At 42.5% G+C, this 27,755-nt stretch overlaps 1 protein-coding gene across 21 annotated transcripts in view; it reads right to left on the bottom strand.

Moving 5' to 3' along the window:
* Positions 1 to 27,755, bottom strand: part of APBB2 (amyloid beta precursor protein binding family B member 2) — a 350,239-nt gene that overhangs the window by 69,549 nt on the left and 252,935 nt on the right. For all 21 annotated transcript variants that reach the window (XM_025040257.1, XM_025040263.1, XM_025040261.1 and 18 more), the window contains 2 exons: positions 7,063 to 7,209; positions 3,801 to 3,928 (listed from right to left, as the gene is read on the bottom strand). In XM_025040257.1, coding sequence (XP_024896025.1) covers positions 3,801 to 3,928; positions 7,063 to 7,209 — 275 coding nt within the window. The remainder of the gene's footprint in view (positions 1 to 3,800; positions 3,929 to 7,062; positions 7,210 to 27,755) is intronic.

The raw sequence follows: 27,755 nt of genomic DNA on the forward strand, positions 1-27,755 counted from the left end.
TAAAAGGTTTTTTTTTCCCCTCAGGGAGTCTCTGAGCATTTTACCTGATCGTGCTCTGTGGTCCACTCTATGGAAGCCGCTTGGGGAAATCCCACTGACGGGGTCTGAAATGTTCTGATTATACCATTCTCCCGTTTTCCTTTCTCACGAGAAACAGGTGGGATGACTACACTCTACTACCTGTTGGCAACGTACACAAGGATCTGTGTGCCCAGAAGATGGACTCTTACATGCCACAAGGGAGAAGAGAGACCCTGTTACAAGTCCCTGTGCTCAGAAATTATGTTGCTTGCTTCTGATTCCTCTATAAAGCACAGGGAGAATGCTCTTCCCACGGCTCCCGGGAGTAAAAAGAGAACCACGGCCAGGAGTCAGTATGAGCTCCTGAAATCCCTCCACGCCATCCAGGAAAGGCAGCCTGGCAGGCCCACAGAGGCAAGATGAGAGGTGGCACTACAGCCTCTGCTCTCGTCACTGGGGACAAAATGCTGGCTCTAAAGCCCAGAGCCATTTATACCCAGAAGGACGGCCTCCTTTTCACGAGGGCAGGGCAGAGCAGGTCAATCTGGGTGCTCCCCAGCGCTGCCTTTGTTTAGAAATACAAGGATCTGAAAACCCCTTTTACCAATCTCTAGGTCTGAGAGCCTTCACTTGCATCTCACTGTGATCAAAAGGAACCAAAGTTCAGAATAGCCTAGAGAGAGAAGAGGTAGCCGCCCTTTGCCTGTCAATAATGTAAATGCCCTGAGGAACAAGACAAAAACTTCAGTCCCATCAAGCAAGAAATAACACCCCCCAGAAAATCAATATGTGATGTGACTGCAACTCCTTCTTAATAAAAGGTTTCTCCAGATTAACCTTGGGGATCAGTGTGGGGCTAGATCACCTCCTCAAAGTAAACTTACTCGGTAAGGAATTTCTTCAGAGCAAATCAAAACCATTTGAAAGCCTTGAGGAAATACTAAACCCCAAATAACTTTATAAATTCTGAAATTACGTGGCTTAGTGAAGCACTCTGAATTTCAAGAAAGATGGTTGTGCCCTTCAAGCCTCTGGTATACACACATTTCTTCTTCATTTGAACCACATCAAGAAATCCCCTAAGAGGTTCCATTTTCTCAGCAAAGGAAGTTACAAAAGGGAATGTAAAATAGGCTTGGTTTCACAAGCAAAATGAAACACTTTTATGTTTTATTCATGCAAAGCGAAAACCCCTTTCCTTTGCAGCATTACAAATTGAATTTGCTCTTGTAAATTGCTGTAAAAAAAAAGAATCAAAAGAAAGTTTTTTGTTGTTGTTGTTTTAAGGCAGGAATACAAAGGCTCCTTCTTTTAGGGAATGAAAACTGAGGGGACCAATGGGAAGAAATAGAACCTTTCACTGGCAAACCTACTTTTTAATTTACTGCTTCCAAAAGCAATCCAGTTCAAGGGCCCCCAACTACTCCATGAGCTTGCTGAGGTCCTGACAGCTGACGTGGAACCCTGCGTGAATTTCTAAATTACACTTATCTGCCAACACTGAGTAAGAAAAAGAAGTTTAAGACAGGGGTAACATAGCCCACTTTTCAAAAACATAATCAAGGTCATGTAACCTAATTTACACAGACATCGTTGCGGGGCAGGGGGTGGGGGCCTCTTCCTTCTTTGTAGGACAACTGAACTCCAACTGAACTCATAGTGCCTGGAACAGCCTTTCGGCCTTTGTATCAACTGATTCTTGAAACCTCCCTAAGGTCTGGCCCTCTCCCACACCCCAACCCTGTCTTTGAAAGAAAACCACGTAATAGTATTTGCTACTGTCTGCTGCTTTAACAAATTAAGAGCTAATACTCATTAAACATTCATCATGCCTCCATCACAGTGCCAATTATTATACATATACATAGGCGTATATACATATGCTTTGTATGTATAAGAGAAACTGAGGCTCAGAGCTTGAATCATTTTGTCAGCTGGAGTTTGAATAGTTGTTTTCTCCCTGAACATGTAGCATTTGGCCTCACTTTAAAAAGCTGGGGAGGCTGAACACCTCATCAGTGAAATTCACTTACAACTTAACTAGTTATATATGTATATAATGATCTTCACCTTGGCTCCTAACTTTAAAACAAACTTGAAGGACAAGAATCAGGGAAGGATCAAGCAAGCATCTTATACCCTTCCATCAAGGATAAACATTTTTAATAATGAGCAAACACCATCAGGTATTTTCCTTGTAAAATTAACCAATTCATTTCCACACATCAACTCTAGAGCTACAGCTCTGCCAAGCAAGCAAATGACAGGTGTGTACACATAATCTATCCACTCGTTTTCCCCAAAGCACCTAGTCCAGGTGTCACCATTCAACACTCTATTACAAAAGCTCAAAGACACAACTGTGTTCCCAGGAAGGTTTAATCAATTAGCAGTCAGAGGACACCTCAGCTCTCTTATGCTAACCATTACTCCAGCTTGGTTCCAGCAAAAATGCTTGTTCCTTTAACTGACATCCATTTCCTTTCTGGCTTAGGACTTGGAACTGAATCACTGATGCCCAGTCTTAGTAGACACAAGCTGGCATAAGCCAAGGCAGAGCCCTCCAGAGGACCACACAATCCAATAAACCAGAATGTCTGAGAATGGAACAAGAAGAGCCATCTCTGTCACTGGGATTTTCACCCACTTTTCACCCACTGGGATTTTCCATTCCACTTTTGCAATGCTCTTGTCCATTCTAAACAAAGCAGTAACTAATCATCCTATAGCTCATCCCTAAATGCTAGCACATCCTCAGGTGCCTTGAGAATCACCAAAGATAAATTATATAGTTGGCCCTTGAAGAATGTGGGGGTTAGGGGCGCCAACCACCCTAGCAGTCAAAAATCCATGTATAACTGAAATTGGCCTTCACATATTCGGATTCCCAGCCATGGATAAAAAATATAGTCGACCCTTGAACACCATGGGTTTGAATGACTAGGGGCCACTCATATGCAAACCCAGGCAGTTCAAACCTATGTTGTTCAAGGGTCAACTGTAATTTAAAAGTTAATGCATTTAATGTAGCCCAATTACTTAATGATATCCAAGGGCGATGTCTGAGATAACTCACTTTTTTAGTTAAGATATGTATTTGAAAATCAGAACTTTCTTGTTTCCAGTCATTCTGGAGAACAGAAAATTCACAACACAGCTAAGTAAGAAACACTTCTGTACATAACAAATTTTCAACAGAATTTCAGAAAAATATATATTGAATGGAATTTTATATGACCAAATGTTTCAGGTGTTAAAAGAGTTCAGCCAGCTTCAAACCACTAAAGTTCCTGATCATGATGACTTAATGATCTAAAGCTTGTGACTGAAGGTTATATAACCCCTCCCTTCAAACAAGCCCTCTACGAGGAAAATACCAGTAGTAGGGCACCTGAAATGGCTGAGACTCAACGGAATGAAATGGAAGATTAAAACAGACTGCAGAAAAGAGGGGGTGGGAGGTGGGGGCTCACAGAGCCTGGGTGAGTTGAGAACTTAGATAAAGATGAGCAGGAAGAGAAATATGCAGACTTGAAGGCAGGATCCAGAGCTGACAAAAGCTTTGAGGCGCAAACATCAGGAAGGGAAGTAGTGTGAAGGGTTTACGAGGCAGGGAAACAGAAATATGCTTCAGTTTTTTATATTTCTAAAAACAGTCTACTGTCAAGTTGTATATTCAGTGAAGTGCAGTAACAGCAAGACCACACTTTGGTATTGAGCTACAACTGGGGCACCTGGTGAGGTGACAAGTGACCCATGCATCACTCCAGGGCACTCACCGGCCATTGTCGCGGCCCACGCCCCACACTCGGATGCTCACGATGGGCTGTGAGTGGAGCACAGTGCGGTCCATGGGGTCCACCAGGCTGAGCATGTCGTTCTCCAGGATGAGGTACATGTCTTTCCCCTGGAATCAATAAGAAAACATGTTATCTTCCGCACGAAGCTACACACCTTCTAGTTTGTGGTTATCTAGGGATGTCATTTCAACGATCAAAAGAAGCCACCCTTTGGGTCTATAATTTGTTTTCTTGAGAGGGAAACAGTCACTCCTAACTAAAATATTCATAAATCTTTCAGATTCCCCTCACATACCCAATTTCTCTCTCCCTCTCCAAGTCCTCTAAAAAGTGTCCCTAGCCCGCCTTCTAGCTAGCTCTCATTTTTATTTACACTTCTGAATCTTTAAGAAAAAAAGTTAATGGCAGGTTCCCTGGAGAATTTGGCCGCTTACTAACTCCATGCCTGGCATTCTCATAACAACTCTCTCCCCATTCCTTCATCCCTGGCCAGCCCTCACTGGGCATCCCCCGGACAGCCTTTCCAGACCCATAACAACGTCCATATCTTCTCAACTTTTACACCACTTTGTGTCTGTGTGATCTGGCTGGCAGATAGTAGAACAGCTTTGTGACATTTCTTGGTACTACCACAGCTAACGTTTATGTAACTTTATCGCATCTCAGATATTATGCCACATGCTTAGGGTGCACTGGCTCATGAACTCTCCAGCTTGCCCTGAGAGCTTGATTTGTTATTATTTCCAATTAGCAGATGGGGAAACCAAGGCTAAAAGGTTAAATCACTTGTGCAAGGTCTGACACAGAACCTGTGATGCCTTTAGCTACATAGGTGTTGTGTTAATACCAACGTAAGGGGAGGCCAAGGTTTCTCATCTCTTACATCGCTACTCAGTTTTTGGTTTTCTGTCTCCCCATACATATTGGCTCTTTGACAGCAGGAACGCTAGACTTACTCAACTTTATTCCTCTTGCTTGAGGAATTCCTCAAGGATAATTTTAAGAAATTATTACACTTTGCTGTACCACCGAAAGACTGTGTCTCCTGAGGGTCATGGTCAAGTTTGATGCTGTGTTGTTGAAACTAGGGAGGTCTAGCTGGGCAGAACAGTGAGTCTTCTTGGTGAGTCTTCAATTCCAAAGCAGGATACATAAAATTACTCTCTGCAATGGTTCGAAGAATGTTTCGGGTTCCCATCCCAGGTTCTCAGAGGGAACACAAGCTCTGCTGCTTAGGTGGCAGACAAGGGTTTTTCAGTGCTTCTGCTGGCCAGTGTTTAAGCTGAGAGTCTATGACTGAGATGCAGCATGATCTGAAATCTTACCAAAAGGTAGGAAAGCCATTTCCAGATAAGAGCCCTGGCAGAAAATACAGCTTATGCAGGCTGTTGTACTGCACAGACTCCACAGAGCCTGGAGCAAAAGGCTACCTACCACCTCAGACCTATAGCATCCCCAAATGTCTTTGTTGGAGAATGGTAGCTCATTCCATCTGCTGCGAGATAGAGCTTTTGTCTGTGTACACTTCAAGGTCATAGCTGTATCCATGTCCAGACCCCGGGCAAAGAGCCAATTCTTAATTAATCAGTTTGCAGTCTAACCATTATTGAGTTGCAGGTCCTAGAGAAATTCAGTTGCCCAGCACCTCATAGAAGTTGGGTAACTGGTTGGTGGCCGAGCAACAGTTGGCAGAGCCAAGATGAAGAGCCAAGATGCGGTGATGGGCTGCTGTCCCCACTCCGCCCTTCCATTAAAGTCTGGGCTCCTTTCCTCCAGCCTTTAGTTGAGAATGCTGTGCGGCAGTGCTTCGGAGCTGCACGATCACAGAGCCATGGAGAGCTGGGAACTGCGAGTGGAGCAGGTCCCGAGTCCGCCGGGGTCAACCAGATGATGTGCTCTGGGATAACTCAGAGCTGTCTGAAGATTTTCGGTGCCTTCTTCTCCTCTGTGTCCCTTCCCACCAGGAATCGAGCACTGACTAGAGCCGAAAGGTGATCTTCAGCCAGACCCACTAGGGAGTGGCTCCCCATACGACACCCATTGGGTAATCCCCCACCCCGCTTCTGTGCAGCTGCTCATGGCAAACACCTCCCAGGTACTATTAGACTCTGACAGACTTGTTTTGGCTGACATTGTTACCTGATATGTTAAACATGCCCTGCAGGATGTGACCCATAAGAAGGTCAAGCTCCCTTTCACTGAGCTGAGTGATATACTTCTTTGGGGCTAGTTCACCTTAGAAAGCACGCTGGTCCTCCCAAAGGCAACAGAGGCCCTGTTAACTGGCGAGGGATCAAGGGCAGTGGATTCCTGTAGCACTGTTCGAAGATGTTCCCAAGATGCTTGTTCTACAGGTCCAAGAGCACGGTAGGAATATGGTTTTTTCTATTTCACATGATTTTTATACAAATTTGGTATTTTAACGTATTCTTTTCCTTTTTGAAGTTATCTCAACTAACATTTCGAAATGGAATTACTTTGTTCAAAGCGAGAAAGAATGTATACATATTGATTCCAAAATGCACACATCGTGTTGATTTTCAGATTGTAAGTGAAGAACGTATTACAAAAGAATCATCTGACAACTTTCAGAGCAGGGCATCAACATTTTTGTGTGTATGTGTGGGGGTCACATTCCTCTTTGAGGATATACTTTGAGAGAGCTGTGTGTCTTCTTCCTGGAAAACTGCTCTTATATCCTGACACAAACAATTCTGAATGCAAGTTTAAGGGGTTTCTGTGCCCTAAAGCAGCATCTCCAACCTTTCTGGCACCAGGGACCGGTGGTCCTATGAGAATCTAATATCTGATGATCTGAGGTGGAGCTGAGGTGGTGATGCTAGTGCTGGGGAGCGGATGCACATACAGATGATGTTTCGCTCGCCATTCACCTCCTGCTGTGTGGCCCAGTTCTTAACAGGCCACGGACTGGTACTGGTCCGTGGCCCAGGGGTTGGAGACCCCTGCCCTAAAGTCCATCTACGGATCCCTGGGGATTCGGGGATACCAGGTTAGACCCTGTCACTTAGACACTCAGCAACATTCTCTCACTGGAACCTGGCAGTACTAATAGGTAGATCACAGGGTGCATCCTGCCTACACTACCTGCCTTTATGGGAAAATGCACCTGATAAATACCTGCAGTGCCCCACACTACCATGTCCCACAGAGCTCTGGGATTTCCTGAAGCACAGAGGAATATAACCAAGTCTGCCATTAATTCTTTCCACGTGTTACTTACCTCTCCCCAAATGCCGACTGTATCCCGGATGTCATTTTTGCAGTAAGAAAGCTGCCTGATGCAGTTGTTGACAGCAACGCTACTTTTACCAGGAGCGAGGTCCTCCTCTGCCATTTCTACCCACCCCAGAGAGCGTACCGCAAAACACTAGAACAAAGTCAGAGAACAAGAAATTACTCTTTGGTCACAGGTCAATCTATATCAATTTAAAATCCTCTATAAGGTATGCCTAAAGAGTATTTGCTACATAATGTTCAGTCATCAATGTTTAATCATCTAATCCTCTATTGTTGGAAAATTAAATTGTGACTTTTTTTGCTATTAAAAAACACAGTGATAAATATCTTCTTGCTTAACTTTCTGTATGTGTGTTCAGACTTTTTTCTTAGAGCAGATTACTAAAAGTAAAATTAAAGGGCTAATAGACATAAAAATTTCTTAGCTCCTTTATTTATTAGAAGGCAGTTTTTTTTATAGGAAGAAATTTAATCTCCACAAGATCTGTTACTTGCACTTAGAAAACGATAATAGGAGAGAGAATGAATTAAATCCATGTTAGGCATTTGTTTCTAAAAACAATAAAGCAAATGTATTCTCTAATACCCAGAAATGAAGGAAAATGGGATGGGGGGGGGTGTGTGGGGAGAATGTGCTTTCATGCTAATAGATCTCAGGTCCTCTAGCATTAGTTATTAGCACCAAATCCTGAGAAACCTACAGAATGGACAAACTTGTGAGATACCTTAAAGCACAAGTTCTATTTATTCTTTTATCATTTACAGATATTTTATTTGAGATCATGTTCCTTGTCTTCCTTTTTAATGCTGTTATTCAATTTTTTTTAAATATGAAAAGTATTATATGCATATTACAACAAGTAAAAAAATCCAAAGATGTATAAAAAAGAAATTCTTGGGACATGTAACGGCAATTAAGCTACAGCATCTGCCCTGCTGTCCACTGCCAAGTTTGACAGGTAGCCGGAATGGGGGTCTCTCACCCCGCTCTGTGGCCTGGGGTCCCTCCTAGCTGCACATCAGTTGAAGAGAATACCTTCCCATGAAAGGAGAGGCAGACAAGATGTTACATTTCCATAGGAGCCAAGAGGACGACTCTCCAGAAGCATCCTGTAAAGTTTCCTAAAGTGAACTTCATAATAAAATGAAGAAATGCATTTTTCAGAGAGCTAGAACAAATAATCCTCAAATTTATATGGAGCCATAAAAAAAAAAAACCCAAATACCCACGGCAATCTTGAGAAAGAAGAACAAAGTTGGAGGTATCACTCTACCTGATATCAAACTATACTACAAAGCTACAGTAATCAAAACAGCATGGTACGGGCATAAAAACAGATACATTGAATAATGGAACAGAATAGAGAGCCCAGAAATAAATCCAGACATATACACTCACTTAATATATGATGAAGGAGGTAAAGAATATACAATGGGGTGAAGACAGTCTCTTCAATTAATGGTGTTGGGTGTGGCTTTTTTGAAAAAAAAAAAAAGAAGAAGAAGAAGAAGAAGCTGGACCACCTTCTTACACCAGATACAAGAATAGACTCAAAATGGATTAAAGACTTAAATGTAAGACCCAAAACCATAAAAATTCTAAAAGAAAACATGGGTAGTAATCTCTCTGATATTACTAACAGAAATTTCTCTTCAGATATATCTCCCCAGGCAAGGAAAACAAAAGAAAAAATAAACATATAGGACTACATCAAACTAAAAAGTTTTTGTACAGCAAAGGAAATCATCAACAAAACAAAAAGATAACCGACTGAATGGAAAAAGACATTAGCTAATGATACATTTAATAAAGGGTAAATATCCAAAATATTTGAAGAGCTTATACAACTGAACAACAAAAAAACAAACAATCCAATTAAAAAATGGGCAGAAGATCTGAACAGATACTTCTCCAAAGAGGAAATACAGATAGCTACCAGATATATGAACAGATGCTCAAAGTCGCTAACTATCGGAGAAATGCAAATTAAAACCACAATGAGATATCACCTCACACCTGTCAGAATGCCTATACCAATAAATCAAAAAATAACATGTGTTGGCAAGGATGCAGAGAAAAGGGAACCCTCATACATTGTTGGTGAGATTGCAGATTGGTACAGTAGCTATGGAAAACAGTCTAGAGGTTTCTCAAAAAATTAAAAATGGATATATCTTTTGACCCAGCAACTGCACTTCTGGATATTTATCCAAAGAAAACCAAAATAATAATTCGTAAAGATCTATGCACTCCAATATTCATGGCAGCACAATTTACAATAGCCAAGATATGAAAGTAACATAAATGCCCATCAACAGATGATTGAATAAAGAAGTTATGGTTTGGATGGACCTAGAGGTTATTATGCTGAGTGAAAGAAGTCAGACAGAGAAAGACAAATACCATATGATTTCACTTATATGAGGAATCTAAGGAACAAAAAGAACAATCTAATCAAAAACAGACACAAATATAGTGGACAATTTGGTGACGGACAGAGGATGGGAGGCGGGGCTGGGAGAATGCGGTGAGGGGTTAAAGAAGTACAAATTAGTAGATAGTTGGTCATGAGGATGGGGAACACAGCAAAGGGAATGCAGTTAGCATTAATATACTGGCTAGATGGAGGGCCAGAGCAATTGGGGGGATTGTTTTATAAACTATAGAGATGTCTAACCAATGTATCGCATACTTGAAACTAATTTAAATAAACATATATATATATATTTTTTTAAATAAAGAAATGCAGCAAACTGTCCCAAAGTGACCTAGTTCATGATAAAATGACATGTGGTCTAGTTCAACCTTCCCCATCTCAGCCCCCAGGTCCAGATTGGGCACCTCTTTCCCCAGTTGCTAACTGCATTTTCTCGGGGGGTGGGGAACACACCGAAATACCAAGGACAATCTATTTAAGCAAAGTGCACGTGGATCCTCACGTCCCAGAGGCGGAAGTACTGAGGTACCTGCATAACCACCTGGAGCAGCACAGCTGCCATACGCTGAGGGTGCACATGGGCTGTTTACAAATACACCAAAAAGAGAAGGTCATCCTTGTGACAACTGCAGAAGCTCCTCAGGACCCGGTCTCCTGGGGAGAGGTTCTGGGAGACGCCCTCACATTTTACGTGTGCATGTCTATCTGCTGCAGTGCAAATGCTCCAAGGTGAAGAGAGCGCCTGGAGGCACAGAGCTGGCATGTGAGCAAGTGAGGCCTGGCCTCTGGTCAGCAGCTGAGATGTTTCTTTGCTGGTCTGCCTGCCCCTCTGCAGCTTTGCTTCCTTAGCCCCAGACTAACAGTGTTTCTTCAGGTACACACACGAGATGTGTCACAGGTGCACACCACAGCACACCTTCCAGTGTTCCCTGGAGGACATGGGAAAGGGCACATATGAGCTCAGACCTATCAAGTTGTGGGTCTTACTAAAACGAGGAAGTTCACTACCCTCCCTCCCATGCTGGTTCCCAGCAGAGTCCCTAGTCAGTAAAATCATAATGCCACAATCTAACCCCTTTCCATCTTGTTACCTACCAGCTCCATCCCCCAACTCCCCAACCCCCACCCCCCAAAAAAGAAACAGAAATTCTCTTGATTTGGAGAACATTTATGGCAGAAAATAAGCACAAAATAATTGTATCACCTGACCCAGCAAACAAGGAATTCTTCAAATGTCAAAGGTATTTAACTCATTTCATCCTCATCTCAACCCTCTGAGGTTGACACTAAGTTAACTGTACCCACTTTATAGATGAGGGAAGTGAGTGAAGCACAAGGCTATTAAGTGGTGGACCTAGGATTCAAACCCAGGCAGTCTAACTTTGGCTCCCACTCCTAATCACTCTGCTTTATACCTGAGGTTTTACTGGATGCCCAGTGTCAGATTGGGCTAGGCCCACAAAGAAGGCTCAAAAAGGCAGTCAGTGATGTCAATAAAGTTTTGAGTACATATGGCACTAGAGCAGGGAGAGCCTGGATTCAAACCTTAGCTCTCAGATTTGTTGGTACTGTGATCTTGGGTAGGTACAAAATAATTTACAAAGTACCAATTATTTTTTTTTTCATTTGTGAAAATAGGAATAACAATAGTTACCTCAGAGGGTTTTCACCAGGACAAAACAATGTAATATAGGTAGAGAATCTAGCACACAGAAAACACTCAATGAACATTTGAATAAAAGAGCAAATGAGTTACAGTGCCACATAAACATTCACTGGAATCAACAAAGGGGGAAATGAAACGGGGTTTGTAATTAGCTGTGACCAGACATTTCAAAACTGTCCCCAGGACGGCTCTGGTTTATGTTTGTTGTTCTGGCAAAAATGATTAACAAGAGGAGCTCCTTTTATTCTCTAAAGTGTCTCAGTTTGGATATAATAAATAATTACAGTCGTTCCAGTCAAAATTCCAGTGGATTCTGCCTCTGGTAATGAAATAGGCTTGGAAAGGACGTTGAGATATGCCCGAGTGGAAAGAGGGTTCAAAGTCATAGCAGCTGCTATGAGCAGAGCACCCTGGCTATTCTGGGTGGGGGAACTGAACTCTAAGAAACTAGCATTTCTGGGGATGGTCGTATGCTCTTAAAACTAGAAGCCACGTACACATTTTTCTCACTTTCTCTATTTGCCTACTAAAAAATCCACAGCCTGTGAATACTCAAAAGAATTTATTAATAATAAGGAAGGTAAAAAAAGCATACTGGCTGGTTTTTGTCCTTTGAGTCCAAGAATATGTGGATTTAAAACTAAACCAGCTAACTAAAAGTCAAGGGTATTTTGGTGGCTAAGAAATGCAAATGGCTAACTAACCCCATCACAGTATATTAAGTATATTGTTTGTCATGCTGATAAAGATAAAACAAGAGCCCTAAATATATTACAATGAACTTATTTTAAGCTATTTTTCATGTACAATCCTGCTATTGTAATTTAGATTCTGATTTGAAAAGCTTCACCACCAGTCCAACCAACCAAAATAAAAGGAACCGGATGTATGGGGAATGACGAGCTCCACCAGGGAGTAAGCTCTGCTTTCTCCCAAAGGACTGAGTAGCAAAAAGCAACCAGCAGTGTTTGGTGCTGCCCCCGTGTGGTCAGGAAGTTTTATAACCATCATCATTTCAACATGGGAATCAATGCTTATTGATCAGCTCTGGGAATAATCACTCGTCTCAGAGTATGCGAAGAGCTCAGTATTTATTTAATCAACATGCCTTCAAAAATAATTTTCCAATTTCTAAATAAAGATCAACACTTGCACTTTGCTTGATGCTCATTCTTCAATAGCTCTTAACCAAAAGGGCAAAAATGAATAACGGTTCAGGGTATGGACTGTGTCCTCAGATAGATTTGGAGTCAAGTCATAACTTTGCTATTTATCAGCTAGTAACTTTGGACATGTCAGTTTAGGTCTCTAAGTCTCAGCTTCTTCATCTATAAAATGGGAATAACAACAGTGCCTATACTTTATAGTATTGTGGTGAGGACTAAATGAGATAATGCTGGTAAAATACTTAGCATAGTTCCTAGAAATAGTAAGAATTCAAAATGTTTATTATTATTGATAAATGTTAACTCTTTTCTATGTATGGATTTTAAAGACTTCTCTAGTTTAACGGATTTCAGCCAAAGTTAGCATGCGGAGGGGATACTGTGGATCGTGGTAGGTGTGAACGCAGCACCCAGAAGTCTTTGGTGAAACACAGAAAACTGGGCCCATCCCCAGTTTCTATTTCAGTAAGTCAGGGTAGGGTCCAAGAATCTGTATTTCTAACCAGCTCCCAAGTGATGCTGAAGTTGTTGGTCTGCGGACCACATTTTGAGAACCACTGCTGTGGACAGATGGCCCCTTTCCCTTACCCAAGTTATGCTGTTCCTAAGACTAGTTCTGAAGGTAAAATCTGGGTTCATATACCAGGACTGCCAACTTACGATTTGTGTTCTTGGGCAAGTTTGCTAACCTCTCTGTGCCTTAATTTCCTCATCATAAAATGTAGATACTAAAAATACCAGCCTCACAATAGCCTATCATGTGTTGTGAGGATCAACTGGGATAAATGAGTTTGCTGCTGCTCCTACTGCTGTCATTACTTATTATGAGCATAGAGTGGGACCAGGGTCACGGCTGGATTAGAAGGGACAGAGTTCTTGGCCTGAGGCTTCCTTCTCTCCCATCTGTTCTTTCTTCTCCCACATTGGAATCAAGTTGACATGTCTTAGCTGGAAACACACAACAATAGAAGTTTGCAACTTCTATTTCTTTGAGTCGTATTTTAATGGAGATGTCTGCCTGGAGAGAACCTGTTCCTATAACATGTGTAGAAAGAACACAGTGCAGAGCCTTGGTTTCTACGGGCAGATGGTCCTGGGTTCAAACTCTTATATACCCGTCAGCGGGTGCTCAGCCTCCGTGAATCTAAGTTTACTCAGTTGAAGGATGATTATACTACTAGGCTCACAGAGCTTCCAGAATACCCAAAGAAAGTGAGGAAGGTAAAGTGGCTGGCCCCCAGCAAATGTTCACTTTCTTCTCTTTCTCTGGCTTGAGGATACTGTCTCATTTCATTATTTGTTTTCCCATGGGCCTTTAGTTTTTCCTTCCCCAGAGCTTTAAGGAGGGCAAGCAAAACAAGCGCATGCTGGCAGAAAACTAGGGGGCCTCATCCCTGGACCATGAAGTGGGGTGTGGGAGGGGAGAGACAAGGGAACTGAAGCTTTGGGAGAGTAGGGTGTGAGCCTCACCTCTATCCAGGTGAGCCAGCCTTGGTGCACAGCATCACAGATGGTGCTTAAATGAGAGCTAATGTCCATGAATTGTAACTATATAATGCTTTATAACTATTGAGGGATGACACAAATGTCATCAAGAGGGTTGCTAAAATCGACAGCAACACTAAACTACAGATATTAAAAAACTAAAAGTTCACTGATAAAAACTATAGTTTGGTCTAGCATTACAAACATAATCCTAATTAACACCCATTTATAGGGATTACTTACCACTTAAGCCTAATTATCTTGCAGCACAATAACAACTGTGTATTCAAGTCAATAAACATTTATTGAGTACCTATTAGTTCCTGGAGACACAGAGAGATGAGTCAGGCAGAGGTCTCTGGAGCAGCTTATAATGGAGTAGGCACAAAGTGGGGATCTATAACACGACAAGGTGAAATAAGGGGAAAAAGGCACACATGCATGTTGGGAGCGCATGGAAGGAGTTTTTTAACTCACAGAAAGGGAGTTATGGACAGCTTCCTGAAGAATGTGGTATTGAGCTGAGCCTTGAAGGATGGATGGATTCATTCATTTAACAAATACTGATACCTACTATATGCCACGTACTGGAGACACATCGAAAAACCCAACAGAACAAATCTTCTGCTCTGAGTAGTATTTAAAAAAACTGGAATGGCATATTCATTTGGCTGCCACAGCAAAGGTCATATAGTTCCATCAACATGAACCAAGATGAGTAAAGGACAATGGTATGTGGGAGCTGGGGGGTGGCGCACAGCAGGAAAAACAAGTCACTGACCTGGGATCAAAGCCCAGGTTGGCTACTTCTTGGTGGTATGATCAGAGTCAAGTTACTCAACCTTGGAGAGCCTCAGTTTCCTCATCTGTTGCAGTGAGGATAATGGTATGGACCTCCCAGGGTACTGGCATGATTAGTGGGATAGCTTATGCTAAGTACATTGATAAGGCCTAGCCCAAAGAGGATGGTTGAAAAAAGCTGGCCGTGATTTTCTCAAGATACCTGATCCCTGCAAAATGTGTCAGGATTGATGAGTGCTGCTAACAGGCAGCCAGTCAATCCTGTTTTGTTTTTCCAACTAGTGATCAAGTGTCACTAAGGATACACCTAGGGTAGCTGGGGCAGGAAGAGATAAGGGGCCTTCTGAGGACCTGGGAGATGCGTGAATGGGCTCCAGGAAGTTCTATATGTCCTGAAAATATATCCAAAATTGTGTGTGTGTTTGCCTATTACGGGAAGAGGGTCTAGTGTTTCCAACAGCTTTCCAAAGGCTCTGAGACTACGAAGTACTTTAAAAGAATTCCAAGGAGGTTAGATACCAGAAAACTCACTTATCAAGACATCCACTCAGGTACATGGACTGGGGTAGAAGATGCTTACTAGTTGGCATCAGAGTTCTTTCGTGAGAAGCAAATGGGGAAAATGGTCACACGATCAGAAATTTAGGGGAAAAGAGAAAAGATGAGTAAGAAAGGGAAGTGAGGGGGCGGTGAGAAAAGGCTGCACAGCTTCTGGGGAAGCACAACCTCTGGAGGGCAGGTGTGTCTGAATGACTTGTAAAGATGAAGAGTCCAGTACCCAGTTTTAAAAACCAGGAACTGTTTTGGACACAATGAAAGACCCTTGACATCACCCTTAATGCTCCATCAGAAGCCTGTTACAAAGAGATGGTTAACGTCACTGGGGGAATTAAGGAGAAGGGCGTATCCTCCCGGGGGAGATTCTTGACAGAGAAAAAGCAACAGGCAAACGTCTCAGAGTGGAGAACAGGAAGTCAACCCAAGAGAAGTATATGTCCCCCACAAAAAAGGGTAGAACTTTGGGGACGACCCATGGACTTCCTCAGGACGTGGGACTAGGGTTGAAGTCTGCCTCACCTAGATCCTAAGGACATAGCGATCCTGGCTGCTGCTCGAGTTACGGAGAGCTGCTCTGTGGAGACCTTTCATATCTGTACTTAGGATCAGGTGGGAAAAAACCCCACAACATGTATTCTTGTTATATGTGACTATGTAGAAGGATCTATTTAATAATCATACAACCCATATATGATCAGTGAGAGTACTCTTTTTTAATTTCATACTGGTGGCCAGAATAACATAGCTATATCAGGTACATTCATTATATTTGAAAACCTGTGTTCTAGCATGTTTCCCTAAGTTTTAAGAACAGCCCTCTGCCCTTTCATTTCCCAGTTACTTTATGCATTAGAGACATGACAGACCTGATTTCTGCCCAGAGGCAGGTCTTTTGACTGCCTGGATTTTGCTAAGAAATAAAGCAGCTAGTAAGCAAAGGCTATGACTTCAAATGACTTTCACAGAGTCTGTTCTAAACACGCATGGGCTTTTCAAGGTTCAAAATACCATCCTTGGACATCACCTCCATAATGAGGAAGTCCTCAGTGAACTGGGTTTGTGGTCATTACATGGAGGGGGGTAGATCATTGTTATCACGAACATAGACTGAAATTTAGGCTGTATTTGCTACTGCATTTCTTTGAAACACTAAAATGCTTTCCAAATCCAGCATCTCGGTGGGCTCTGTCAGAGAGGTGCCTGGGGACTCTAGAGTGGAGCCTGACCCAGTTCTCCATCCAGCTGAAGTAGCAAATCAGCCTGATTAATTATTCAGAGTGGTAATGACCTCGGCCGGGGTCATTGCCACTCTGAATAATTAATAGGGAAGACCCAGGGCGCATTCCTATACTACCTCCAATGAGCACCTCAGCTGCTCCTGCTGCACCCACCCCCAAACTCTGACTGCCTGCAACATGGTAAGCATTCAGGCAGAAAACAAGATGCCTGGCCCTTTGGGGCCCTGAGCCCACTAGTGCCATTTACTTAAAATTTCCCTTTTCTATTTTTTCAGAGCAAGACAACCCTACTGGAAAAGTAGAATGCTAACATTCTATGCTGACAGGTTCTTCTACAAAGAGTATAGTCATAATAATTGGTAACATCCGTGTAATGCTCACAATGTGCCAGGCACTACAGGCTGATTATAAACAAGGCATTATCTAGGACAGCCATCTCCTCGCCTGCCTGCTCTCCCGACTGCTGCTGGGGCAAGTGTGTGTGTGCGCGCGCACACCAAATTCTTTCACATGTCGTATACAATTAACTTAACCCATGTGGCAATATATGAAGTAGATGTTATGGCCTGTGTCCCTTCAGAATTCATATATTGTAGCCCTAACCCCCAACGTGGCTGTATTTAGAGATAGGGCCTTTAAAGAGGTAATTAGGATTAGATGAGCACATAAGGAGGGCCTAATCCAATAGCAGTGGAGTCTTCATAAGAAGAGGAACAGACACCAGGAGGTTGTGCGTACAGAGAAAGGCCAAGTGAGGACACGCCAAGGAAAGAGGCCATAGGAGAAACCAAACCTGCCAACACCTTGATCTTGGACTTCTAGCCTCCAGAACTGAGAAAATAAATTTCCCAGTATTTTGTTATGTCTGACCAAGTAGACTAATACAGCGGTGCATAAACTTAAGGTAACCAGCTGGCATGTGGTGGAACTGAAAAATCGCTATCGCCATGCCATGCTGCCGCCTAGGGGTGGCAATGGTGCCGGTTTTCCTGGGCGAGAGACAGAGAGAGAGAGGCAGGCATACCTCCCTCACTCTGTGCCGGGGGAACTCAGAGAGGACCTACAACCCCTCCCCAGAAATTCAGTGCACATAGTCACACTTCCACCCACAAACCTGAACTCGCAGCTACACCAGGCTGATACCAGAGGTCTGGTTGCATTCTAAAGTGGCCCCAGAGAATTCGAGGCCAGGAGCACATTGAGGAGAATGAAATCTCCCTGGAACAGGGAATAAGGACTTCAGATTCTCCCCAGATCAAGGTCCAGTGCTTCCGGCTGATCCTGAGACTTCTCAGAGGTGTATGGGAGGAAGCCTGCACCACAGGCACCAATTTGCTCAGAAGAGCTCTGGGTGCCCTTGTGCGCACAGTCCACTGGGGGAGCCATCTCCCTTTCTTCCTCCCCTCCTCCCTCCCACCCCAACCGCCAACACCTGGCAACAGATAACGGAAGGTAAGGAGTCTCCATGGAAACAGAGGAACTACAATTGCAATCAGCTGATGCCAGTGCTCTCTCCACATGCACTGCTGTGTTCTGATATGGCCTAGCATTGTCAGGTTCAGGGACGACCTGTGGGAGGGGCCAAGGGGCAGCCAGAGTCCTGCTCTTTCTCTTACACAAAAGGCTTTCTGCCGCTAAAGAAAGGCCAGTGCTCCATGGCAATGACAAATCATTTATAATGCCTGGTCCACAATGACTCTCATTAATCTGCTGAGGAGGGTGACTCGTCACCATGTTATAAGCAATTTATATACATTTAAAAATAAAATTAAAAATAAATAAAAATAAACAAAAAATAAAAATAAAATCCAGAATGTCAATTTACTAATTTACAGAGAGAAACGTTAAGTCTGACTGGATGCTTGGGTTGGCTAACAAGAAGCTTAGTTCTCTGGAAGAAATCTACTCCTGTTTTTAATCACCAGTCCACTGAAGGCTGATGAGCCAAAAATACAAGGAGAGGAGCCCAGTTCAACATCATAATGGCAATGATTCTCAGAGATTCATCGCTAGTGTGACAGAGAGACAGGCCTCCAGGTTGTGATTTAGCACGTAAACAGTTAATTGTATTAGTCATTTCCTGTCCAGGCTGGCATTATGAGGCCTATTTTTATCAATGGAAAAGTTGAACAGAGGTGGATTCAGCCAAGAGATGTAGCCCAATGTTTCAAATGTATATGTTCATATTTAAATACAAACTTGCAGGCATATCACATTAGACATCTTCACATACGATCATCATCACCTTACTAGCAGTGACCATTTACCTTGTGCTTACTCGATGTTTAGTATTTTACATATAAAATTAAAATTCTGGATTTGGCAAAGAAAGCATGAAGGAGGGTGCTGACATTTATGGATCACTTTCCAAATACTACATGCTATATGTACAGCATATAGCACACGTTCCCCAAACCCTACAAAGTCTGAACTACATTTGTCATTTTATATTCTAGAAACTGAGGTTCAGAGAACTTAGCTGAATGTCAATGTCACACGGTAAATAAATGGCACTTAGAGTTTCAACCGAGGTTTAATCCTCAAGGTAGATTATTATCTTGATTTTACAGAAGAAGAAACAAGCTCAGTAAAGTTCAGCAAAGTGGCACAACTGAGGGCCAGCTGGCTCCTAAGCCTAGTCTTGATCCCGCTATTCTTTGTTCTACAGCGGTTGTTCTATAAACAGGAACGCTCAATCTAAAGGAGGTTATCTGAGACCAGCCTGTTCTGTGGACCCCTGAAGGCCCACTCCCAAAAAGAGGGCCCAAAACGAACTTCGTGCTCAATAACTTTAGTGTTAAATGGAGACAGACCAAGGTATGGTGGCAAGAGTGGACCTGATCTGGTTGGGAGTCCTGGCTGTGTCCTCAGTTTTGACATCCTTGGAGGGACAACCCTGACTTTGCAGCTGCTGGTGAGGATTCAAGAGGGTGTGTGCCAAACCTGGCAGGGAGCCTGGCACAGCCATTTTTACTTTAGCAAAATGCACATAACCTGGAGTCTGAAGTCAGAGTGTCCAGGTTTGAGTCCCAGATCTCCACTCAATTCCTGAGTGATACAGGGCAACGGCTGACCTGCCCTGTGGCTCAGCTTTCTAACCTGTAAAATGGAGACAATGGCAGTATTTATGTCCTAAGAAACATCGGGTGCAACAAATGGTATCATACATCTAATGTGCTTAGAATGGTATGTGGTAAGTATTCAGTGTGTGAGCTATTATTTTAATTAGCTCTAAATTATCAACGAATCCTGATCTAGGCCATGCTTAATGATATAAAGCACATAAAAATATCCATTTAGCTAGTAATTGGGGGTGGCAGGATCAGGTATTATGTAAGACCCAAGGGCCTGTCCTTCTGGGGGGCTAATTTCTGCCTAGTGCCCAATACAATCCTTATTTGGCTTCTCACTTATAGGTGGGGCTTTGACACAGGCTTACAGACTGGAGCCTACATTCCAGGGTCCTGAGACACCTGGATCAAGAAGCGACCTGAGCCCTTGCTATGTTTGCAGTCCTTCATCTGGGCTTTCCAGTTGCTTCCTGACCGATACTCTGGGCACCCAGCTGGATCCAGAGTCCTGCCCTAGAACTGAATCTCCAAGCAGAGCTTTGTGCTAATTTCTTCTCTAGGTGCCAGTGGAATCTAGACAATTCATAATCATGATGTCTCTCCATCTCAACCCTGACGCTGAGCTTCAGGCCATGGAGATGCTTGTGCTACAAAGACCTGCTCATTAGACGGGACTCTCTGGACACAGAGCAGGCCCGCTGAGCCTTTGGAGAGTACGATTTGGACCATTCCTGCACTCATCTAAGCAATAAGGGACAAGTATAGAACACAGGGTTTTGTTGAACTATTCAAAAAAATTCAAAAGCTTCCACAAAAGACTGTTTCTTACATAACGTGAAATGGTGGCTCTTTTATGAAGGGTGAGGATGGAAGAGGGACTTCTTAAACCTGACACTGGACATGTCCAACTAGGGTACCTGTCAAACCCCCCTAGTCACACTCCCAATCACAATACCTCCCAGCAGTCCCAACCCAAGGACAGCTCAGAGTCACCACAGAGCAACTGAAATAATCATGGTCTAACAGTAAACACAGAAATTTCTCCTGGAGAGACAGTGACATTTTACACAAAAGGGAACTTCTGCTGCTGGAGACACTCGAATGCCAACAAAAGCCTGGTCTACGGCAGTAAGCATCAGATTCACAGCCCACACTCTTCTCCGAGCTTGAGTAAATAGCCTGTGCACGTCCAGGCCAAGAAGCCAGGCTAGTGGGATGCCACTTCTACTCCTGCAGAAGAGCAGCAGATGTCTTCACCACTGGGAAACCATTCTTACTCCCCGAAAGTGTGAATGGTATTGCAGTTTTCCCTTACAGGAGTCTTGGAAAAAGACCGAAGGCAAGTTCACTGGTCACACGGCTGATTTACACTAAAGATTCTATGTCGGCTGCTGTGAAAAGGGTATCTTGAAGTCTATGAATGAGTGTGGGCAGATGCCAATCAAAAGTTTTCCTTCTACATAGGGTATCAAGCAAGAGATGGGGCCTCAGAATTATGAGGAGAATCTGGAGAGCGTTATTAGTGAACTTCTTCAGGAAAAGAGATTTTAAAACATGGAATCCTCTACCAAGGGGCCTGTGGGCTCTTATCCCCGGGGCAGAGCTTTAAAAACAGTATGTTGAGTTCGCTGTCCCCAGTGATCTTCCTGTTTCAACAAAGATGACTAAACCAGAGTTGCTAGGTTTATCCTGTATCTAGGTGATGATTCTGTCTGCAAAATGCAATGTCTGTGAAACTTATTCCATGACAATGCATTAGAGCCTCAACCACACCATTTTAAAAATTGCTTTGGGAAGAGCCTTTACAGCTTGAAGGAGAGGACAGCAGTTCACATTTGAGCGCATAAAAGAGGACACGAAATAATAATTTTTATGGCTTCAGAATATTTTCACTTATTAATAATGTAGTGTGCCCAGTGCTAGCCAGGCCACATTATCTTAATTTTACACAGCTTACTCTGGTGGGAAAGAGGATTAGCTTCAAAAGCACATCAGCACCCTGTCAAACAGTTATTCAGCATTGCCACCCTGCGTCTCTCTGCAGACTTTCTATCTTTCACAGAAAGAGGTCCACAAAGAACTCTAGAGGAATGGGAAGGTGCTCCGCACGTAATGCAATGCCAAAAGGTGCTGTGGGCCACTGGGAAAGCTCTCAGCTTCCTGTGTCAATCCCCTCTCCCTCGCCATGTTAACTTTTTAATAAATTTTTTAAAAAAGGTTTTTGGGAAAATGTCTTATCGGTGCTACATCATTTATCAGTAGTCTTACTCTGACATTGAGTGCCCCCACGCTGTAGGAGGCAGCAGGCCAAGGACGCTGCAACTTTCCTTTTTGATCATCATTGTTACCCTCTAAAAATCACTGCAAACACTGGGGAGAAGTGGCAGACCAATGTACGGGGCAAGCAGACAAGCAACAGTTTCCTGTGAAATGGGACAACTTTGAAGCCAATTAATATTTACATAGAACTTTGGAATTTTTTTAAAACTAGTATAGAGACCCTGATGACGAAAGCCCAAATCTTTCAACCAGGTCTCTGGAGGCTGAGGCCAGCCTGGGTTCAACTATGGGCACTGTGGAAGGAAGACGTGTGGTACTGAACATTTTAATCCATTCGTCCATTGACACTTTGGTTGTCAATTAAAATTATTAATGTGTTATTGCTTAGTGAACTGATCTCAAACACTGCCTTTAACATGAAGCAAGTGAAATCCCATGTACAGTTGCAAGTTATCTTTTCCTTCTTTAATTCTAGTAACATTGTAACTGTCATTCTTAAATGACATTACCATTTTCTCTGCTGTATTATTTTCTTTTGTTCCCCTCCCCACTCTGATTGACCTCAAACCATCTTGCATGTAATAGCCGTTGAATAAATAAATGCCATATTAAAGGTTGGATGAGTTCATTACAACTGTTGAGAGCTGTCACTCTAGGTATCAGTTTAGAGACTAAAACTATTGGAGCCTGACCACCAAAATGATTTTCCTATAAGCAGCAGAGCCAGAAGCAGAGGAAGAACTCAGGTTCAGATCTTTGTGGCTTCACTCTTTGATAAGATTTTAAATAGGAGTCCTAGCAGTGAAGGGATGGCGTGGCTTACCTAAAATGGCTCAGCATTGGAATTATTCTAATAGGGCTGTAGGAGGAACCATAATTTCTTTATAAATTTTATTAACTGCAAATAAATAAGACATGTTTGTATTACAACCTCAGTACTGGTGCTGGTATTAACTTCTCGGTCAACAGCCCCAAGAGAACAAGGCCTAACATCTGTTGGCAATTTTCCAGGCAGCCTTGGCATGCCAGCTTCAGGATCCTCAGGTCTTGACCAGCTGGCCCTTCCCGGAGGACCCAGCCCCGCTACATGAGTGCAATGCTGCTACCATTGCCTGAGGCCGCTCTGTCCTGTGACTATTGATGGCCTAGAATTCTCTGATAGCATCCCACCGAGCCATGTTCACGGACCTGCTGGTCTGGCATCCTCAGGATGCCCATCTCCGCCACTGCTGCTGGCTACTGCCTGTCACCTCACCTGTTCCCTGCTGTCTTCCTTCAGGAGAAGAGGGAAGCCCGCCTTTCCTTAATCAGCCTTTCCAGCATCTGCCACCACAAGGCGCAGCTGCCAACATCTGGGTAACAATGCATCTCATTCCAACAGCACCCTTCAAGTCCCTAGGGCTCATATGGCTGCTAATTCCTTGACTGCTCATTCAGGCAAGTTTAGTGACCAGAAGTTAATAAGGGAAAGGAAGCCAGGGTTCTACCAGGAGTACAGCATTATGTCTAGCTGTGTGGGCAAATAAAGGGAGGGAAACAGTTTTACAAACATAAAACCTGTCCTCTGAGCTAGGAGACAAATGAGCATCCAAGGCCAACAGCTCAAGAGCAGAGAGCATCAGCTCTGCTCAGTGGAAAACCATGCTGGAGCGGGGTCAGGACACCTGGCTTTAGGCCCTGCTCTTCTGAGAACAGCTGTGCATTCTTAGGCAGATCACACTGCCTCTCTGTGCTTATTCCACTTCTCCAAAGGCTTGGATGAGATGGTCCTTATCTTCTCTTGGTGAATGTCAACCTAAAAGCCATGCGTTCTTCCAAGGCTTGGTATGTTCATCACTGGCTCTGCACCTCTGTTTCTTGATTCGACAGTGTTAATAATCATGCCCTTCCCTAAGGGCATTTTCGTTGAGTGATTTAAGTGTTGGAATGAATGACATTTGTCGCAGACTGTATGTCCCAAAGATAGCCACAAGAAAGCCTCCTAGCCTATGTGATCTCTGCAAAGTGACCCTGCCACTCTCCGTCGAGAGATGGCGCCCTGTTTCCACCCCTGGTCTGGGCTGTGAGCTCTCTGAACAAAGGAATATGGCCAAAGTCATGTGGTGCCATTTCTAGAAACAGCCTTGTCTCACCTGGCGGCCTCAAATTCCTGCTCCTTAGAAGCCAAACACCACTTGGGAAGTACACCTGCCTACCCAGAGACCGCCACTGTGAGAATCTCAAGTCACTTGGAGAGGCCCTTGAGGGTGAGATGCCACATGAAGACAGAGAGGCCAAGAAGCCCTGAGCAGCCCATCGCAGGAGTGAAGAAGCTATCTTGGAAGTGGATCCTCCAGCCCCAGGTTCTCCCAGTGGATCAGAAAAGAACTGCACTCCTGAACCCCTCTCAAATTCCACAAAATTGTGTGTAAAATAAATGTCTGTTTTAATCTACCAAGTTTTGGTGTGGCTTGTTACATAGTACATAGGATTAGATAACAAATACAATGTTACCTGCAGTACTGGACAAATAAGGATAGGCCTTATCTTAATGGATCTGTTCCTAAAAGAATTTGCTGAAAATGAACACAAAATTACATATACAATTATTTTTAAATCATCTGCACTTACATTTACAGAAAGGGTGAGAATCACTAAATTCTGTTGCAATGCAAGTACACTCATTAGCTTAAGCATCATCCTTTTTTGGGAAACCACATGAGCCACCCCTGGCATAGCCTCCATTCACGACACAATAGCTCAGCATTTAGCACACTGCACTGAATTTGCCTGTTTGCTGCCTGCCCCTTGAAATAGGGACACATCTATTCTTCTTTGTAATAGGAATAATAATAATGGCTAATGCATAAAGAATGCTCATTATGTGCCAGGGACAGTTCTAAGCACTTGGCACATATGGCTTTGAACCCATGCAGTCTGGGTCCAGAGTCCATGCTCTTAATCATAACAGCACATAGCCTCTCCTTTAGCCTTAGGCATTCAATAAATGTTTTTGATGTAATTCACAAATCTAAAACAGAAATCAAATCAAACCCAAACTTCTCAGACAGATTAGGATTTCTGAAAGAAAAAACAAAAACCCATGCCACATGAATAAAAATTAATTATAAGAACTACATGCAGACAAAAAAATCCCATATAAACACTAAGTAATGATAATGAATTTGCTACACAGACCAGAAATAAATCTGAATGAGAAAATATACTCCGTACTCACTTCCTGTTTATCTATCAGTGCTAATCTAGTCAGTAGCCAGCCGCTAATTACTTCATGAAAATCTATGCTAGTAGGAACCAAGGGAGGGTACAGATAGAGCTCACGGATGAACATCAGAATCTCATATTCACTCACCATTCATTTCAGAAAGTTCCTCTACCAAACCTAATTGACTGATTTGTATCATCTCCTTCCCCTTTCTCTCCATCTGGGGCAGATTATAACAATAGAGTAAGGAGACAAATGAAGCCTTCACAAAATCCGGTGTTTGAATAAAAAAATCTGTGAGCAGCTGAGGACTGGTTGCAAGTTGGCCATAAAAGAACTGGAAGGTTTGTGAAGAAAGACTATGTCTACTTCCCCACAGAAGATACACGAAAATGATGCCTCGGTGATTGGTTTCAAACTTGTAAGTGTTGCTACTTAAGTTTTTGCCTGTAGAACAGCGGCATCAGCATCATCTGAGAGCTTAGCAGAAATGCAGTTCCCTCGTCCTTTCCCAGCACAGCTGAATTTGCCAACATGTGCAGGAAAGTGTGAAAGCAACTGCAAAGGACTGGGCCACATGAATCCGGGTGACAGTGAAAAGAAAGGGAGCATCTGTCATGGAGCAGTGACACTCCCATTCCCTCACCATGCCTGCCTCCAACATCTCTGCTACCTCCACCTAAGTACTCAGCTTAGGGAAGCAATGACTGGGAATGAATGGGTCACAACACTTTCTTGGTCTTGAGTCAAATGCATCTCAGTTTGAGCCTTCCACCAGTTACTAGCTGTGCGATAAAATGAATTTCTTAACCTATTCAGAGCATCTGTTTTTTAACTATAATATGGAAGAAATAAAAGTGAAGACTTGTGTTTGCAGGAAAATTGCATGTAAGTACCTGTGCACAGGGCACAGGCAGACTGTGTTCAGCAGAGAGAGCCAGCAGCCTGTCTCTAGTCCTGGAGAGTACTCCAGAGCAAATTACTCATTTCCTTCTCCAGATTTCACAACGGATCGGGGTGTACTATTTTATCTCCAGATGCCACAGATCAGAATTACTACATTCCATTTTGAATCTTAAAATTTCTCAGACTATAAGTGACTTCTGAGATGATGACACATCCATTTTACAGACAAGGAAGCTGAAACCCAGAAAATTTAATGCTTGGGATAATATAATTTTCCTTATCCAGTTCCTGTATTACGGATTTCACAAACCAGTGTTCTAAATGCAGTTCTAAAAACCTCTCCTCACAAATATCCTAAAATGATTTGTTATTCACTGAAAGAAGACAGTGGGATGGGGGAGGGAGGGGGTGTCAGAGGCCCAGGACACCCACTTTCGAATGCATTCTCCACTACTAATTGTGTAACCCTAGAAGTTTTTACCTCACATTTTCTGGGACTTACTTTTTTTCACCTATAAAAGAAGCCTGTTAGATCATCTCTAGCATCACCTTCAGCTATAAGAAATTCAATGATTCCAAACAAAATGTAGCTTTTGCAAATTTCTTTAAAGATGTAATTTTCAACATTGTCCACGAGGTGGCAGAACATCTCCTTTACAGAAGTCCAAGCAGAGTGACACAAAGGATGGGAAAGAACTGTAAGAAACTAGTACATATTTTCCAAAGCATTACATTTTCTACAATTAACTATAAAATTTTATTTTAGTTTTGACCAGCCTAAGCAAGTATTTGGGCAGCAATGTACCACATGCCATGAGAAAATAAGTGTTATAGAGCTAAATTAGAATTTTAAGGGATTAAAATTGGATGAGCACAGAGAACAGACTGTAAAATAACAGGAATTTAGAAATGCATGTTAGCTGACCACCCAAAAATGGCAAGGAGTTGCCTTCTTGACAAATGAAGCACGAGAGGCAATTATCTACAAAAGGTTGAATATACAGAAAAATTAGAACACCTTCATATGGAAGTGACACACAATAGAGAAAAAATGATTAGAGAAAAATATTTAAGGTTATAATAATGAATAAATTTTAAAATTTAAAAGCGCATAGGGACGAAAAAATGTGGTATCCTGAATAACATCTTGGAACAGAAAAAAGGACGTTAGAAGAAAAACATAAAATCAGAATAAAGTATTTAGTTAAGTTTTGTGCCAATGTTAATTTTAGTTTTGACAAATATACTATGGTTATGTAAGAAAAGACATATAGGGAAGCTGGGTGAAGGGTAGAACTCTCTGTACTATCTTTGCAACTTTTCTGTAAAGCTAAAATTACTCCAAAATAAAATTTTTATTAAAAAAAATGCATAGAAAAATAAGAGGAAAAAATAGCCAAGAAACACAGAGTTTTGTAAAAAATCTTCTGTCTTGATAATTGAAGAAGGGGAAATTTTAAACTAGTAGTAGTAAAAGAAAAATGAATAAATAAAGATGACAAAGCCTAGAGTAAAGTGGGCTGTGGACAAAGAGGTATATTCTAGGTTATTACTGATGAAATTACATGCTGCCGTAGCCTTTCTGAAAAGCAATTTTGCAATAAGTGACAGAAGCCATATACTGATAGCCTTTGACCTGGTAATATCAGTTTTAGCAAGCAATAATTTAATAGTAATAATTAAAAAGGAAAAAAGTCACCTATTTTTATAAAGTTGTAGCTCTGGTCTACAGTACTGGAAATTGTTCCGAAGGCCACTGGATGCCTAAACAGATTATTGTGCTATGAATTAGATGGAATATTATAATGGAATTCAGAATGACAAATCTGAGAACTGTGGAATGGAATATGTGAAATATTTTT

This window comes from Pteropus alecto, unplaced genomic scaffold (assembly GCF_000325575.1).
Source record: "Pteropus alecto unplaced genomic scaffold, ASM32557v1 scaffold57, whole genome shotgun sequence".
NCBI lineage: Eukaryota > Metazoa > Chordata > Mammalia > Chiroptera > Pteropodidae > Pteropus > Pteropus alecto.